This window comes from Neovison vison, chromosome 1 (assembly GCF_020171115.1).
Source record: "Neovison vison isolate M4711 chromosome 1, ASM_NN_V1, whole genome shotgun sequence".
Taxonomy (NCBI): domain Eukaryota; kingdom Metazoa; phylum Chordata; class Mammalia; order Carnivora; family Mustelidae; genus Neogale; species Neogale vison.
The window spans coordinates 98,568,042-98,582,555 of record NC_058091.1 but is presented as its reverse complement, the minus strand read 5'-3'; the positions used below and the strand labels follow the sequence as shown (position 1 = coordinate 98,582,555).

At 41.3% G+C, this 14,514-nt stretch overlaps 1 protein-coding gene across 3 annotated transcripts in view; it reads right to left on the bottom strand.

Moving 5' to 3' along the window:
* EFHC1 (EF-hand domain containing 1) overlaps positions 1 to 14,514 on the bottom strand; it is a 67,916-nt gene that overhangs the window by 24,077 nt on the left and 29,325 nt on the right. For all 3 annotated transcript variants that reach the window (XM_044252827.1, XM_044252817.1, XM_044252836.1), the window contains 4 exons: positions 11,729 to 11,949; positions 7,147 to 7,287; positions 2,242 to 2,455; positions 1,709 to 1,856 (listed from right to left, as the gene is read on the bottom strand). In XM_044252827.1, coding sequence (XP_044108762.1) covers positions 1,709 to 1,856; positions 2,242 to 2,455; positions 7,147 to 7,287; positions 11,729 to 11,949 — 724 coding nt within the window. The remainder of the gene's footprint in view (positions 1 to 1,708; positions 1,857 to 2,241; positions 2,456 to 7,146; positions 7,288 to 11,728; positions 11,950 to 14,514) is intronic.

Sequence of the window (14,514 nt, the reverse complement as noted above, 5' to 3'; positions counted from 1 at the left end):
ACTTACAGGGGGGATCGGGGAGATGGAGTCAGACGGGATGAGCCAGGCAGCACTCGGCTGTTCTCTGCCCTTCTTCTCCACATAGTCAGGACTTCAATACCCAGCTTTTATGGAGCAAGGGGCATGGTGGTGAGGTCACAGGGCAGCTATCTAAAGTGGCGCCATTTGTGCACCAAAGGATCTCTACTAATTCCCTAAAGCGGGGCCTTCTGTGGGCCAGCCATCTGACTAGTCACCTAAAGCGGGGCCTTCTGTGGGCCAGCCATCTGACTCATTACCTAAAGTGGGGCCTTCTGTGGGCCAGCCATCTCTACTAATTCCCTAAAGTGGGGTCTTCGGTGGGCCAGACATCTGACTAGTTACCTAAAGCGGGGCCTTCTGTGGGCCAGCCATTTCTACTAGCTACCTAAAGTGGGGCCTTCTGTTCACTACTTTAGGGAAGACCAGAACAAGCCACATGCAATCTCATCAGGGCAGACATTAACCTCCATGGGGCCAGGAACACATAGTCCTGAGGGGGGTATGTTGCATGGGCATGAAGATGGACGGCCAAAGATGGAGTCAGTGTGGTCAGCACTCCTACAATAACCAAAACTGAAACCCTTCCCACAACCAAAAAACCCCTCCTCTACTACCCACAATGCACATCTTCCCCATCTCAGTTGATGGCAACTCCTTCCTTCCAGTTGCTCAGGACAAAAACCTGAGTCATTCATGATGACTGTCTTATATAATCTCTATAGTCTGTCTCAAGTCCTATTGGCTCTACCTTCAAAATACATCTAGAATCAGACTTTTCTCCATGTCCCCTGGTCCACACACCCTCATCTCTTGCCTGGAGTACTATAGCATGGTCCTAACTTGTCTCTCTCCTGATCTAGTCTCTGCACAGCAGCCAGCTGAGTTCTTGTAAAACGCATGCCAAATCTTGCCATTCCTCTCCTGTGAACCCCCACAGTGGCTCTCCATTTTATTCAGAGAAAAGTCAACATCTTTCCAAAGACCCAGTGGGTCCTAGAGGATCTAACTCCATCTTACGGGGCTACGGTCTAATCCCACCTCCTCCTCTTCCTCTCACTCCCTCACTCTTGGGGCTCTTACCAGCCTGCTGCTTTCCAGAACTCTGGGCAGGCTGAGGCTTCACACTCACCCGTACCTCTTCCTGGAAAGCTCATCCTCCAAATAGCCACATGCCTCACTCCTTTTCTTTCAAGTGTTTGCTCACTGTCACCTTCTCAAGGTGTACCCGGCTCCCCACATCAACTGTTACCTACCATCACCCTCCAGAAATCTTTATCACTCTTATCGTTCTCCACTTTCCATAGCATTCATCCCCTCATGTACTGTATGATTTACTTGTGTTCTTTATTGGTTGTCTCCCTCTCCTACCGCTTAGGAGGTCAACTCCATGAGAGCAGCAACTTCTTTTCTATTCTGTCGACTGATAAAAGCCCAAGGGCCTAGTGGTAGTGTCTGATACATATTAGGCATTCAATAATTATTTGCTAGATAAATGAAGTTGAAAAAGTTCTAAGTTACTAGTTATTAAAACGAACCCAAAGAACCTTCTGTGTATGTGTAATAACTCCCATTTGGTGAGGGAAATCTGAAATCTAAAATGTGGTTACCTGTTCATTTTATCAAGAACTACTTCCTAAATACCTTGTAAGTATCAAAGCCAAACTGGACCTTAGATGATCAAACATACTTTTCCAATTCTGTTGCAGGAGCTTCTGGCTTTTGAACACGGTTCTGGACGGACAAGAGTGCTTCTGGTGAATACTGGGCAGCATTGCTCTCCATGTACTTCAAAACATAGTCGTCTGTGTCAAGGATGACGAACCGGTGGCCAAACACTGGGGAGAGGGTAGAAATACACTTAGCTTGGTTATGGTTCTTATCCTGCTGTTAGGGGTAAAACAAGACTGATCTTCTAATGACAAGGTCACAGATAGGTCTGTGACCTAGATGAATGAACTTTCCATAGCTCTCTAAACAAATATGCAATAGTTTGCTCAGTGTTCAGGAAGCTTGGGCTCTACACCTATGGCCCATGAATGTGACCAACTTACAGTTTAACTGACACATAAGGAGATCAAGACACTGTATCACATATGCAAGAATATTAGTTCAGGTGGAATGCAGTCTAACTCTCTCTTACAAGTTAAACGAATTAAATTCCCACTAAAAAGAACCCATTCACTTGGCCAGTAGGAAAGGCTAAGCTGTGCTTACACCTACCTTCAATCACAGCACCAATGTAGAAGTCAGTCGGGCCATAGTAAATGGGGTTTTCCGTGGTTGAGGATGGTTTAAGAACTTTAGTTCTGCCAAGGTACTTGCCCCCAATAATGCCAGAATTGCGGACGGGTGGCTCAAAGATACTGATCATGTCACTGGCAAGAAAATAAGAGAAGACAAATCGGCGGCCTTTGTCTTCTGGGATGGGAGATTCCTAGGAAGGAGGAGAAAGGAAGTTATTATGAAGGTACAAGATGTTCAAAACTTAAGTGTCTACAGGACTAGGTATCAAATATAAACCAAAAAGGGGCTCCTGGGTGGCTCAGCTGGTTAAGCATCTGCCTTTGGCTCAGGTCTGATCAAGCCCCACATTGTGAACTCCCTGCTCAGCAGGAAGCCTGCTTCTTCCTCTCCCTTGCCTGCCACTCCCCCTGCTTGTGCTCTCTCTCTCTCTTTCTCTCTCTGTCAAATAAAAAATAAATAAATAAAATCTTTTAAAAACAATAAAATATAATATAAACCCAATATACAAAGTATAATGTAAGGGAACAGTACTGGGTGGGGGTTTGGGGAGACTGTGGTGGCCTGGAAAGGAGATGCCTCATCTAAAGGAGGCTACCTCAACTCAACTCTGACTGGCTGCTGTCTTGTGCAAATGTAAGCCCAATGTTGGGGATCTTCCCATTTCTCAAGGGAAGACAGAAAACCAGTGTTGTATGTAAGTGATGAATCACGAAATTCTATACCTGAAACTAATATTACACTGTGTGTTAACTAACTGGAATTTAAGCAAAAACCTGGAAAAAAAAACCACCCTGATTTTAAAATGTTGATCTGAACTCTTTTAAAGCCCTGTGTGCACCAAACAAAACATGTGGGCTACATTCTGCCCACAGGCTGCCCACAGTTTGAGACCTCTTGGCTGGCATATTCAGTTTCATAGACACTAAGATGGTTATGCAAGTTTAGTTCTTTAAACAAATCAATTTTTATATATAATTTTTAAAAGAAAATTTAAGAAAGAAGAATGAGCAATACATGTCGTAGAGTTGAAATTGATTTTGAGAAACTATCTTGTAGATAAGACTGTTCCTACATAAATCACTGAGAGTGATCACATAACCCTAAGAAACCAATTCCAGATTGAACAAGTCTAAATACAGACATGCTTGTTCTTGACTAAAGTCTCCTCAAATTGCAACTTCAGCACATATCTTTTCATTTACAACATGGAATTTCTTGTATAATAATTTGTTTATCAAAGAAAGTCACTGGGTTTCCTCTTAATCAAATAATTTCTTCATACCATTCCCTAATCTAACAGTCTCCAAACTTTTTTGATTAGACATTCTAACAATTAAAAACCTGTTAAACAAACATCCACAATATAGTCATAAAAATCAAATCACATCACTCCTCTGCTCTCAAACCTCCAGAGGATTCCCATCACACTGAATAAAATATGAAATTCTGAGCACAGAGGCGGGCTGGGCTGTACCAAGGGGGTGAAAAGGGAGGGACAATGGTTCACCCTGACAGGAGTATTTTAAAAGTTAAAAAAAAGTCTTTATGTTTTTATTTAGAACTAAGTGTAAAGTTACATGAACAATAAGAGAATTTTCACATACTCCTCACAACTTAGCATCTGACATAGTCACTGTACAATTACCAGACCAAGAGTAATGGTACCACAGGAATGGTAAATGGTAAGGGCATAATAGTATTAAATAAATCCCAGTTCTTATTCAAATTTTACCTGTTTTTCACTTATTTTTTTTTTTTTACTTAGGATCTTACACAGGATCTCACATTGTGTTAAGTTGTTCTTTCTCTTTGATCTCCTCTAATCTGTGACAGTTCCTCATTCTGTCCTTGTCCTTTCATGACCTTGACACTTTTGAAGAATAATGTTGAATGTCCCTTGTGCATCTCATTTTTACATCTTTGGCAAAAATACTACAGAAAAAAATTTCTTGTCCTTCTCAAAGTACATCAAGGAGTTCATGATATTGATGGATCTCATTATTGGTGATGTTGACTTTGGTCATGTGGGTAGAAGATAAATTCTGGGTTTCTCCCTTTAAAAATTACCACCTTCCCATAGAGGGCACAGCTTGCATGGAGCACTGGGTGTGGTGAAAAAATAATGAATACTGTTTTTCTGAAAATAAATAAATTGGAAAAAAAAATTACCACCTTCCCCTTTGTAGTTGATAAATATTTTATCTTAAGAAACACACGTTGAGGGCGCCTGGGTGGCTCAGTGGGTTAAGCCGCTGCCTTCGGCTCAGGTCATGATCTCAGGGTCCTGGGATCGAGTCCCACATCGGGCTCTCTGCTCAGCAGGGAGCCTGCTTGCTCCTCTCTCTCTGCCTGCCTCTCTGCCTACTTGTGATCTCTCTCTGTCAAATAAATAAATAAAATCTTTAAAAAAAAAAAAAAAGAAACACACGTTGAAATGATGAAAATCCTGTTTCTCCTCAAATGTTTTCCAGTAATTTTAGCGTCCACTGATGGATCTTCTCTGCAACAATTATTGCTGTGGAGGGTGCTTAATGGTAATTTGTTATCGCCTTCCTCTCCTCCACATGTAGTAACTGAAATTCTACTGTACGGAGGCATGGTCTCTATGAGGATGGGTATTATGTTGCCGATATTTAGAATTACAGGCACACAAAGAGAGTAAGAAGCACATCAACTTTGGGGTTTATCTTTAAATTGTCTGCAGACATATTACCTACACTCCTTGTTACCTGCACCATGGATGACTACTCCCACTGTTCTAGCCCGCTGGCTCTGTTAGGCCACTGGCTGCAAAGCTGTGAGTGGGTGCCTGATCCCATCTTCCTTCCCGTCTCTCTGCCCTCCATTCCCTGTGCAACGCCCCTACATGAATTGCAATTCCCATAGACATGCAGCTGACTGGCCCTCTCAGTCCTTCATTCGGGTCTCTACTCAGTTGTGTGCCCTCTCCCCTCCATTTGCCTTATTTTCCTGTTAAATGAGCCCTTTGCCATCACTCTATTTCCTGCTTTACTTTGTACAGCATGTTTACCACTTGTTCTTTGATGATGTGTTTACTTGACCCGAATATCCTCAACTGGAATGTAAGCTCTGTGAGGCCAGAGGTTGTTCTGTCTTGTTTTCCACTGTACCCTCAGTGCCCAGAACTATGCCAAGCCCAAAGTCGTTCTGTAATATTTGTTAAGTGCGTGATGAATAATTCAACATCTATTCTTCTACATACACATGTTCTATGCCCTACAAAGTCCATATAAAAATATCAGGATTTTATAAAATAGGTGCATTCCTCATAAATTATGAGCAGAGGCTGGAGTATTTTCTTCACAGCATCCATGGAGTATAAGCTATCTGCAGGCTTCTTGGAAGGCCAAGCTTGCTGCTGTGGAGACCACTGTTCAAGTCATGTTCTTACATTCTTCTCGAGCTTCCTGCAATCCCTCCACTGGCACTCTGAGACCCAGATTTGTCACTAGCCATATTTTCACTTAGGCCCCAACCCGCTGTCTGGGCTTAGCGTATTTTATTCTATATATATATATATATATACACTTTCACTGTGAACTATAACACACATAAAGAAAAACTGCAAAAACTAAAATGTACAGTTCAAAGAATTTTCATTAAGTGAACACTCATGGAACCACCGCCCAGGTCAAGAAACAGAATGCTGACAGAACCTAGAAAGTCCTCCCAACTGAGAGAACTTGTTAATAATGTAAAAATATTCATTAATCAGAATTTTTATGGTATGGAGTATGCTAGTTGGCCTAGAGTTTGCTAGAACTCCCTTTTTATTTAAAGCTTTAAGATCTTGCTAAAATATCATAGTCAACTATGTCTTGATTTAATATTTATTTTTCCAAATATATGCACACAGTTTGAAAAATCACTTGGCCCATCTCCCACACTTCCAATTCCTATTCCCAGAAGTAACTTATTTCAATTTCTATTTATATCCGTATTTCTAAATAAAATGTTGATATTCCTATTTTTGTATGTTTTCCATTTTTAAAGATATTACCCTTTGAATTCCTATCAGTAATTCTCCTCAGGTAACTCAGCCAATAGTAGAATATTCAGGATTTAAATTTATGTCTGTTTCCAAACCCATGCTCTTAATCCACTAGCCACATGACCCCTCAAAGGCAGTATCTATTAAATTGGTAGAATTCCATTACATTTAAGAAATATAAAATACAAATATCATGGAGGACAAGGGGTGTTAGAGAGGAGTAGGGAATTTGGGTAAATTGGAAGGGGAGGTGAACCATGAGAGACTATGGACTCTGAAAAACAATCTGAGGGGTTTGAAGTGGTGGGGGGGTGGGAGGTTGGGGTACCAGGTGGTGGGTATTATAGAGGGCACGTCTTGCATGGAGCACTGGGTGTGGTGAAAAAATAATGAATACTGTTTTTCTGAAAATAAATAAATTAATAATAATTTTAAAAAAAAGAAATATAAAATACATCAAGCTAGAAATCACAAGTAATGATAAAATGTAGTAAGATATGGGCCCTACCCTCAAGGAAATCACAGTACACTCGGTTGTACACAAGTACACAAATAATTTGACTCTGTCAGGCTTTCATAATTACTTAATAAAAAAGGCAAGAAAGTCAGTCAAAATTTGAGGGGCAGTAGAGAGAGATTACTGGTCTAAGAATGAGGTTTACAGGAGCTAAGACTAGAGCTAGGTCTTGGATCAGGGCACTACTGCTAATACTCTCCAACCTGCCCCAAGGCTGGGGACTGGGTCGCCTGGCTGTTTAAATAACATACAACTCTGACACCTGTTATTCTACAGCTTTCCAGATGGAAAGGACAACTGGGCACAGTGCTGAAGACAGAACAGAATCTTACTATATGGAAGTCATCCTCACCAGTGCAGCCAAATAACGAAGCACCTTGTTATCGTTCACCAGCATTTTAATAACATCTTTTTTCGGAGCCTTTGGAATGAGAACAAAGCAATTCTGAGCAGAGTCTTCAATGAGTCCATAACCGTTATAGGGAGGTAGCTCCTGGAGAAATATAAGAAGCAAAGTAATAAATTATATTAAAGGAAAAATTTGTGTTAAAATTACACTAAAGGTAACTAAGTTTCTTTTTTAGAAATCTAGAAGACACTTATTCAAAAGCAATTTCTATATGTGCAAATGTACTGTATTCAGAAAATAAAACATTGCATCTTCCATTCCTTTTTATATGTAAACTGTACATCATGATCCCTGCTCATAGGAGTGACTGAGGATGCTAGAGTAACCCTCAGAGTGAAAGGAAAGTTCAGCAGTCCCCCTTACCCAGAGGGCAAAAGGTCCAAGACCCCCAGTGGATGACTGAACCCTATATTTATTATGCTTTTTCCCAGACATACTTTTGATAAAATTCAACTTATAAATTAGACCTGGTAAGAGATTAACAATGATAATTAATAAAATAGAACAATTACAACATACTGTAATAAAAGTTACATGAATGTGGTCTCTCTTTCAAAATACCTTACTGTACAGCACCCCCCCCTTCTTGTGATGACATAAGATGACAAAATGCCTATGTGATGAGATGAAGTGAGGTGAATGACATAGTGTTGTGACATAGTGTGAGGCTACTGTTGGCCTTCTGGTGATACATAAGGAGGAGGCTCATCTGCTTCCAGACTGCGGTTGCCCATAGGTAAATAAAACCATGGAAAGCAAAACTATGGTTAAGGAGGGACTCGTGAGTTGCTGATAGGACCGCCAAAGCAGGACCTGGCCCTACTCCTGGTCCCAATCCTGACCCTTGTGGTCATCCTACTGTGGACAAACCCAAGTGTCTGTGACTTCTTTGTTCTAGGGTGTGTGCGTGTTGCGTGCGTGCGTGGAGGAGGGCAGGACTTGGTTCGTGCTACTATTTCCCTATTTATCTCCATATTTCTAGTGTTTTTATTTCTTGACGTTAGCTGCACAAAACAGGGATGACAGCCATTCTTTACTGAGAACTCAGACTCCTTGTCCAATTAGGACTCTTGTAGCAAAGGAGCAAACTTAAGAAACCAAACTTCTGCCATGACGGTTATTTGGTGAGTTAGTGTGAAAGTACAGGATGAACTTTTATTTTTCATTCAGGCTTCAGGAAGAGCTGAAAGCATCACTCTAATCTGGAAGGATTTCTTGGTCTAAAAACTTGAGTTCAGCAGCCATTTTCCTCTCCTCGATGTGGACTGCAGAAGAGTTATTTCTCTTTGACTCCCTTTTACTAGGCGTTCTCAGCAAAGTCAGCTTATTCCACACTTTTCACATATAGATACTTTCCCCAAATCTTTTCATACGTTGTATTGAAGCACATTGACAGATTAGTCTATACGGTCCATCTGCGACTGGTACTCTCTCAAAAGCCTGTGACTACTCCATTCACCCAAGGCGTAGTGCCTGGAACACTGCCTCTTCGCCCACCTCCTGGGCCGTAATGTGACCATCATGGCAGAAAGATGACTGGTGCCTCCAGCAGATGCACAATGACCTAACTTGCTCTACATGCGAAACCATGACTCAATGCGCATACAAGTTGCCATGGACAGAGGGATCCTGGGTGAGACACCACACCCTGAGCGTCTGAGTTACTCTAGAGGCCAGGCAGGAGTACACAGTGGTGGGATCCTAACTGCCTCTGCTTCTGTACCAACACACTATGAGCCCAGCTGGGGCTCGGCAGTAGAGGCTAAAGAATTTTGAAATAGGGAGGGAAGCCTCTGAGCACCTTCCTCTCAAATTCTTTCCTCTCAAATTTCTTTCTGTGCTGGAGGAATTCTGTAATTTCATCCTTCCGTTCACATCTTTCTTTTGAGAAGAAAGGGCCATGATCTTATTTTACACACAGAGGGGTAATATATATAGACAGGCCACAGGTATTAACACCCAATTTCATATACAGGCCACAGACCAAAGAGGCTGGATGCATTGCTCCGGACCCAAAGGTGTGGGACAGGCACCGGTGCTTGCAGGCTGTGATTCGGTGCTATCTTAACACATCACGTACTTCTTGAATTTGCTAGATAATGTGTCATTTTTAACACATGAGATTCTTTTTTTTTTTTTTAAAGATTTTATTTATTTGTCAGAGAGAGGGAGAGAGAGCGAGCACAGGCAGACAGAGAGGCAGGCAGAGGCAGAGGGAGAAGCAGGCTCCCTGCCAAGCAAGGAGACCGATGTGGGACTCGATCCCAGGAAGCTGGGATCATGACCTGAGCCGAAGGCAGCTGCTTAACCAACTGAGCCACCCAGGCGTCCCCGCATGAGATTCTTTGTTTGTTTTGGGGTTTTTTCTTTTTTTGAGAGAGAGAGAGAGAGATAGAACATGCAAGTGTGGGGGGGTGGAAGAGAGAATCTCAAGCAGACTCACGCTCACGCGTGGGGCTCCATCCCATGACCCTGAAATCATGACTTAAGCTGAAATCAAGAGTCAGTCGCTCAACCAAGTGAGACACCCAGGTGCCTCCACACGCAATTCTTCTTTGAATTTCTAAAGTATGTGGCTGAATCCCTCCGAAGGCTCAAGTCTATCCGATTACTGTGTGGGTGCACTGAGAAGCACCACGACCTTACTCTTAGATCAGAGTGGACTCTGTGGTAAACAGAACCAGATTTCTGGGTTCAGTATAACTCTAAGGAAAGCTACGTGGCAATGAAAGAAAGCCATTTTCCAACATATTTATTAATCAGCTTCTGTTTGCTCCCCATTAGTTTTTAAGTAAAAGGGTCAAATAAATAGGCAGGGAACAGTAAAACGCCCTAGCAGTCTAGAATTTTAAGAGATGTCTTTTTTAATCAAAATTTTAAAATTATAAAGGTAATACAAGGTTTGGTATAAGAAGAGAAATTAAAAGCACACAAAGTATAAAAAGAAAAGAAAGGTCCTCACACCCCCCCCACCTCCCCATGCTCACATGTGGAACTCCCCACAGTGAACAGTGTGGCGGGATAGCTCTCCAGGTACTCCCTTTGGCAAGGGTAAGCAGATGCTGTATGCAAAAATTTACACAAACAGGGCCATAGCACATAAACACTTTCACCCACAAATGTGATGGACAGTTTTCCACGTTGCAAAGACTGACTTCCTCTTTTTCTGTTTAACCAGACTTATAGTCTCTCAGTCTTCTCACTGTACTAGAGTTTATTCTGCCAATCTCCTTACACTTATAAGTAATGCTAAAATACACATCCTTACACATACCGTTTTATGGTCCCCAAACCAGATTTTCTAGATAAAGGGATAGGTAATATCTTACTCTGAAAAAATTAAAATGACCTTCCCCAATGTCCATTTTAATTTTTTCAAAGTAAGATATTACCTATCCCTTTATCTAGAAAATCTGGTTTGGGGACCATAAAACGGTATGGACATTGGGGAGGGTATGTGCTTTTGGGTAAATTGGAAGGGGAGATGAACCATGAGAGACTATGGACTCTGAAAAACAGTCTGAGGGGTTTGAAGTGGCGGGGGGGTGGGAGGTTGGGGTACCAGGTGGTGGGTATTATAGAGGGCACAGCTTGCATGGAGCACTGGGTGTGGTGAAAAAATAATGAATACTGTTTTTCTGAAAATAAATAAATTGGAAAAAAAAAAATTAAAATGACGACATTGCCCTCCAAAAAGGTTTTCCTATTAGCTCTCCTATTAACAGAATCTGAAAATGACCAGTTCAGGGTATCTGGCTGGCCCAGTCAGTAGAGCATGCGGCTCTTGGTCTCAAGGTTGTAGGTTTGAGACTGACAGTGGGTGTAGGGATTATTTTTAAAAATTAAAAGAAAAAAAAAAAGAGGGGCACCTGGGTGGCCTGGGTGGCTACCTTCAGCTCACGTCATGATCCCAGGGTCCTGGCATTGAGCCCCAGATTGGGCTCTCTGCTTGGCAGGAAGCCTGCTTCTCCCTCTCCCACTCTCCCTGCTTGTGTTCCCTCTCTCACTATGTCTCTTTCTGTCACATAAATAAATAAATAAATAAATAAATAAATAAATCTATCTTTAAAAAAAAAAAAAGAAGAAAATGTCTACTTCATCACATCAGGGCAAACACTGGATATCGTGAGTCTTTTTAAATCAAATAGTCCAAGACCTCATTATTTTCTATTTTCTTTGATTATCAGTTGAGGGTCTTTTCTTATTTTTAAAGATTTATTTATTCATTTTTGAGAGAGAAAGAAAGAGCACAAGTAGGAGGGGCAGAGGAGAGGGAGAAAGAATCTGAAGCCAGACTCTGCACTGAGCATGGAGGAGGGTCTTTTCATATGTTCATTAGCCATCTGAATTCTTCTGTGAAGTGATCTGTATCCTATGCTTTGCCCATTTTTTAATGGGTATTCACACGACTCTATTTTTATTCTTTTTTTTTATAAATAAAAAAAATTTTTTTTAATTCTTTTTCTTAAACCTCTGTCTCAAAAGATTAATTCTCACACTGTACTCGGAACTAGTGTTCCATTACCAGTTTCACGGGTGGTGGCTCCTTCTTGCTCACATCAATACGTGGTAAATCAGAGATTCCAAACTTTTCTTTGTAATATTGCCGAGTGAAAGGATCACAATCATAGATGAAGAAGGTTCTCCCGAGGATAGTGAGTGGTTTCCCCACGATGAAGTCTTTGGCAGTATACCATTCCAACACCTCTTGATCAGAGATCTCCAACACACACTGAGGGAAATTCTCTGACAGAAGGTAACAGGGAGAGAAGAAAGAAAAGGAATGAGGATGGGAACAAACAGCTCCCGGACACTCTTGAGAATTTGAGGGCATACGGTCTCTGCCTGTAATCAAGTGTCTCCTCTATTCTACCAGCAGCACATAAGGCTGTGTATTTCCATCAGTTGAACGGACACAGAAACAATACTCAGATGGAAGTCTCTCTTCCATATTCAGCCTCAACTACCAGTACAGATCACTAATCTTAGCAAAACTTCATGCTTGGGGAAATCATTACAGGAGGAAAGAATAAATGTCCTTCTATAGAGTACGAGATCAATGGAGGGATCCAAGTCATTCAGTTCAACCTTCCAACCATTTATTCTTTTACCCAACATATTCTCAATGATCACATATATCATGTACCAGGTTCACTGTTAAATACTGAGATTATAACAGTTAACAGTATAGGTGGAATTTCTGCCTTGATGGAGAAAACGGTCTGTTTGGGACAATGGATACTGAATAATTACACAAATAATAGTTTCATTTCAATTGTGATCACTGCTAGAAGGACAGTCTGAGGGGCACCTGAGTGGTTCAGTGGGTTAAAGCCTCTGCCTTTGGCTCAGGTCATGATCCCAGGGTCCTGGAATTGAGCCCCGCGTCGGGCTCTCTGCTCAGCGGGAAGCCTGCTTCCCTTCCTCTCTCTCTGCCTGCCTCTCTGCCTACTTGTGATCTCTGTCAAATAAATAAATAAAATCTTTAAAAAAAAAAAAAAAGGACAGTCTGACCTAGTCCTCTGGCAGGAAGCAGGGTCAGTGAGATGATCATGCTTAACTGTTTATCTGGACACTCAACAGATTTTCAAGTGTAAAATCAACCTTGCATTTTGCAGGGGGTAGAATACTGTTTTATGAGAACTAAGGATTGACTTATTTAAGACTGATCCCCTGCACCAGCATCACCATAGAAACCCTAAGATAGTCAATTCTGTTGAAGTACCACACTGCATAGCTGTAAACACAAAGCTGACCCCAGAACTCCAGTTATGGGGGGCTTGATAGGCCACTATTCTCCTAACTGACAGCTGCTAAGATGGAAAAATAGGGAAGAAGGCTAAGATTTTGTTACATCAGACAGAAAGGCTTGAGCTCCAGCCCTTGATCATGCCATAAGACCAAGATTTTCCCAATCTCGCATCTTAAAAGTCCTATAGAGCAATGGTTTCTTCTGCCAGTGCCTAATGCCTAATCCTACTAGACCACTTTGAGTTACCCCAGGAAGTGATGGCCATTAGGGGATACAGTCAACAATGTTCCAGGAGACCTGGGGTATGTGTGTACACATACTATAGAACCATTCACCTTTGCTCACTTAACAATTATCTTTTTCATACACAGCTGGATTTCATTTACTGATATCTAAGTACTTTTTTTTGCATATATAACTGTAGTCTTACTCATGGTGTCTTTGGTTTTCTTGGCCTTTTTTTAATGAATGAATTAGTTCTTTACTGTGAATCTGCATTAGGCATAGAATTAACTGTCCTTTATTTGACAAAACTGAAAAATTAGACCTGATATTTCTTTGTGGAGAATTTTTTTTTTTTTTTAAAGATTTTTATTTTATTTATTTGACAGACAGAGATCACAAGTAGGCAGAGAGGCAGACAGAGAGAGAGGAGGAAGCAGGCTCCCCGCTGAGCAGAGAGCCCGATGCGGGACTCGATCCCAGGACCCTGAGATCATGACCTGAGCCGAAGGCAGCGGCTTAACCCACTGAGCCACCCAGGCGCCCGTGGAGAATTTTTTAAGTGATTCTATTTCCTTAATGGTTAAAGACATTTGGTTTTTATTTCTTTTGGACAAGGTTTTTATTTATTTTCTTTCTTTTTATTTCTTCTTGGACAAGATAAATTCTTTTAAAACTTTGCTCATTTCACACACACAAAAAAGAAACAAACCAAAAAACAGACTCTTAACTACAGAGAACAAACTCATGGTGACCAGAGGGGAGGTAGGTAGGGGGATGGGTAAAACACGTGAAGGGGATTAAAAGTATATGTATCTTGGGACATCTGGGTGGCTCAGTTGGTTAAGCCTCTGCCTTCGGCTCAGGTCGTGGTCCCAGGGTCCTGGGATCAAGTCCCGCATCCGGCTCCTTGCTCAGTGGGGAGCCTGCTTCTCTCTCTGCCTCTGCCTGCCGCTCTGCCTGCTTGTGCTCTCTCTCTCTCTCTTTGAAAATAAATAAATAGCATCAAAGTATATGTATCTTGAACACTGATTAAGTGTTGAATCACTATATTATACACCTAAAACTAATGTAACACTACACATTAACTATGCTGGAATAAAAACTTAATTTAATTTCAATTAAAATATGTTCATTTCATCTAACTGATATTAATTTCCAAATACATGAGGTTTTTTAATAGTTCTAAAATTGAATTCTAACTGTGTCTAATTCTAATCAACTAGAAAAATATGGTATAAGATGTCCAGACTTTAAAAATTTATTAAGACTGACCAGTCTTTATAAGTGTTCTATTTGTGCTTGAAGAAATGGGAATTCTCCCAGTGTTGATGCAT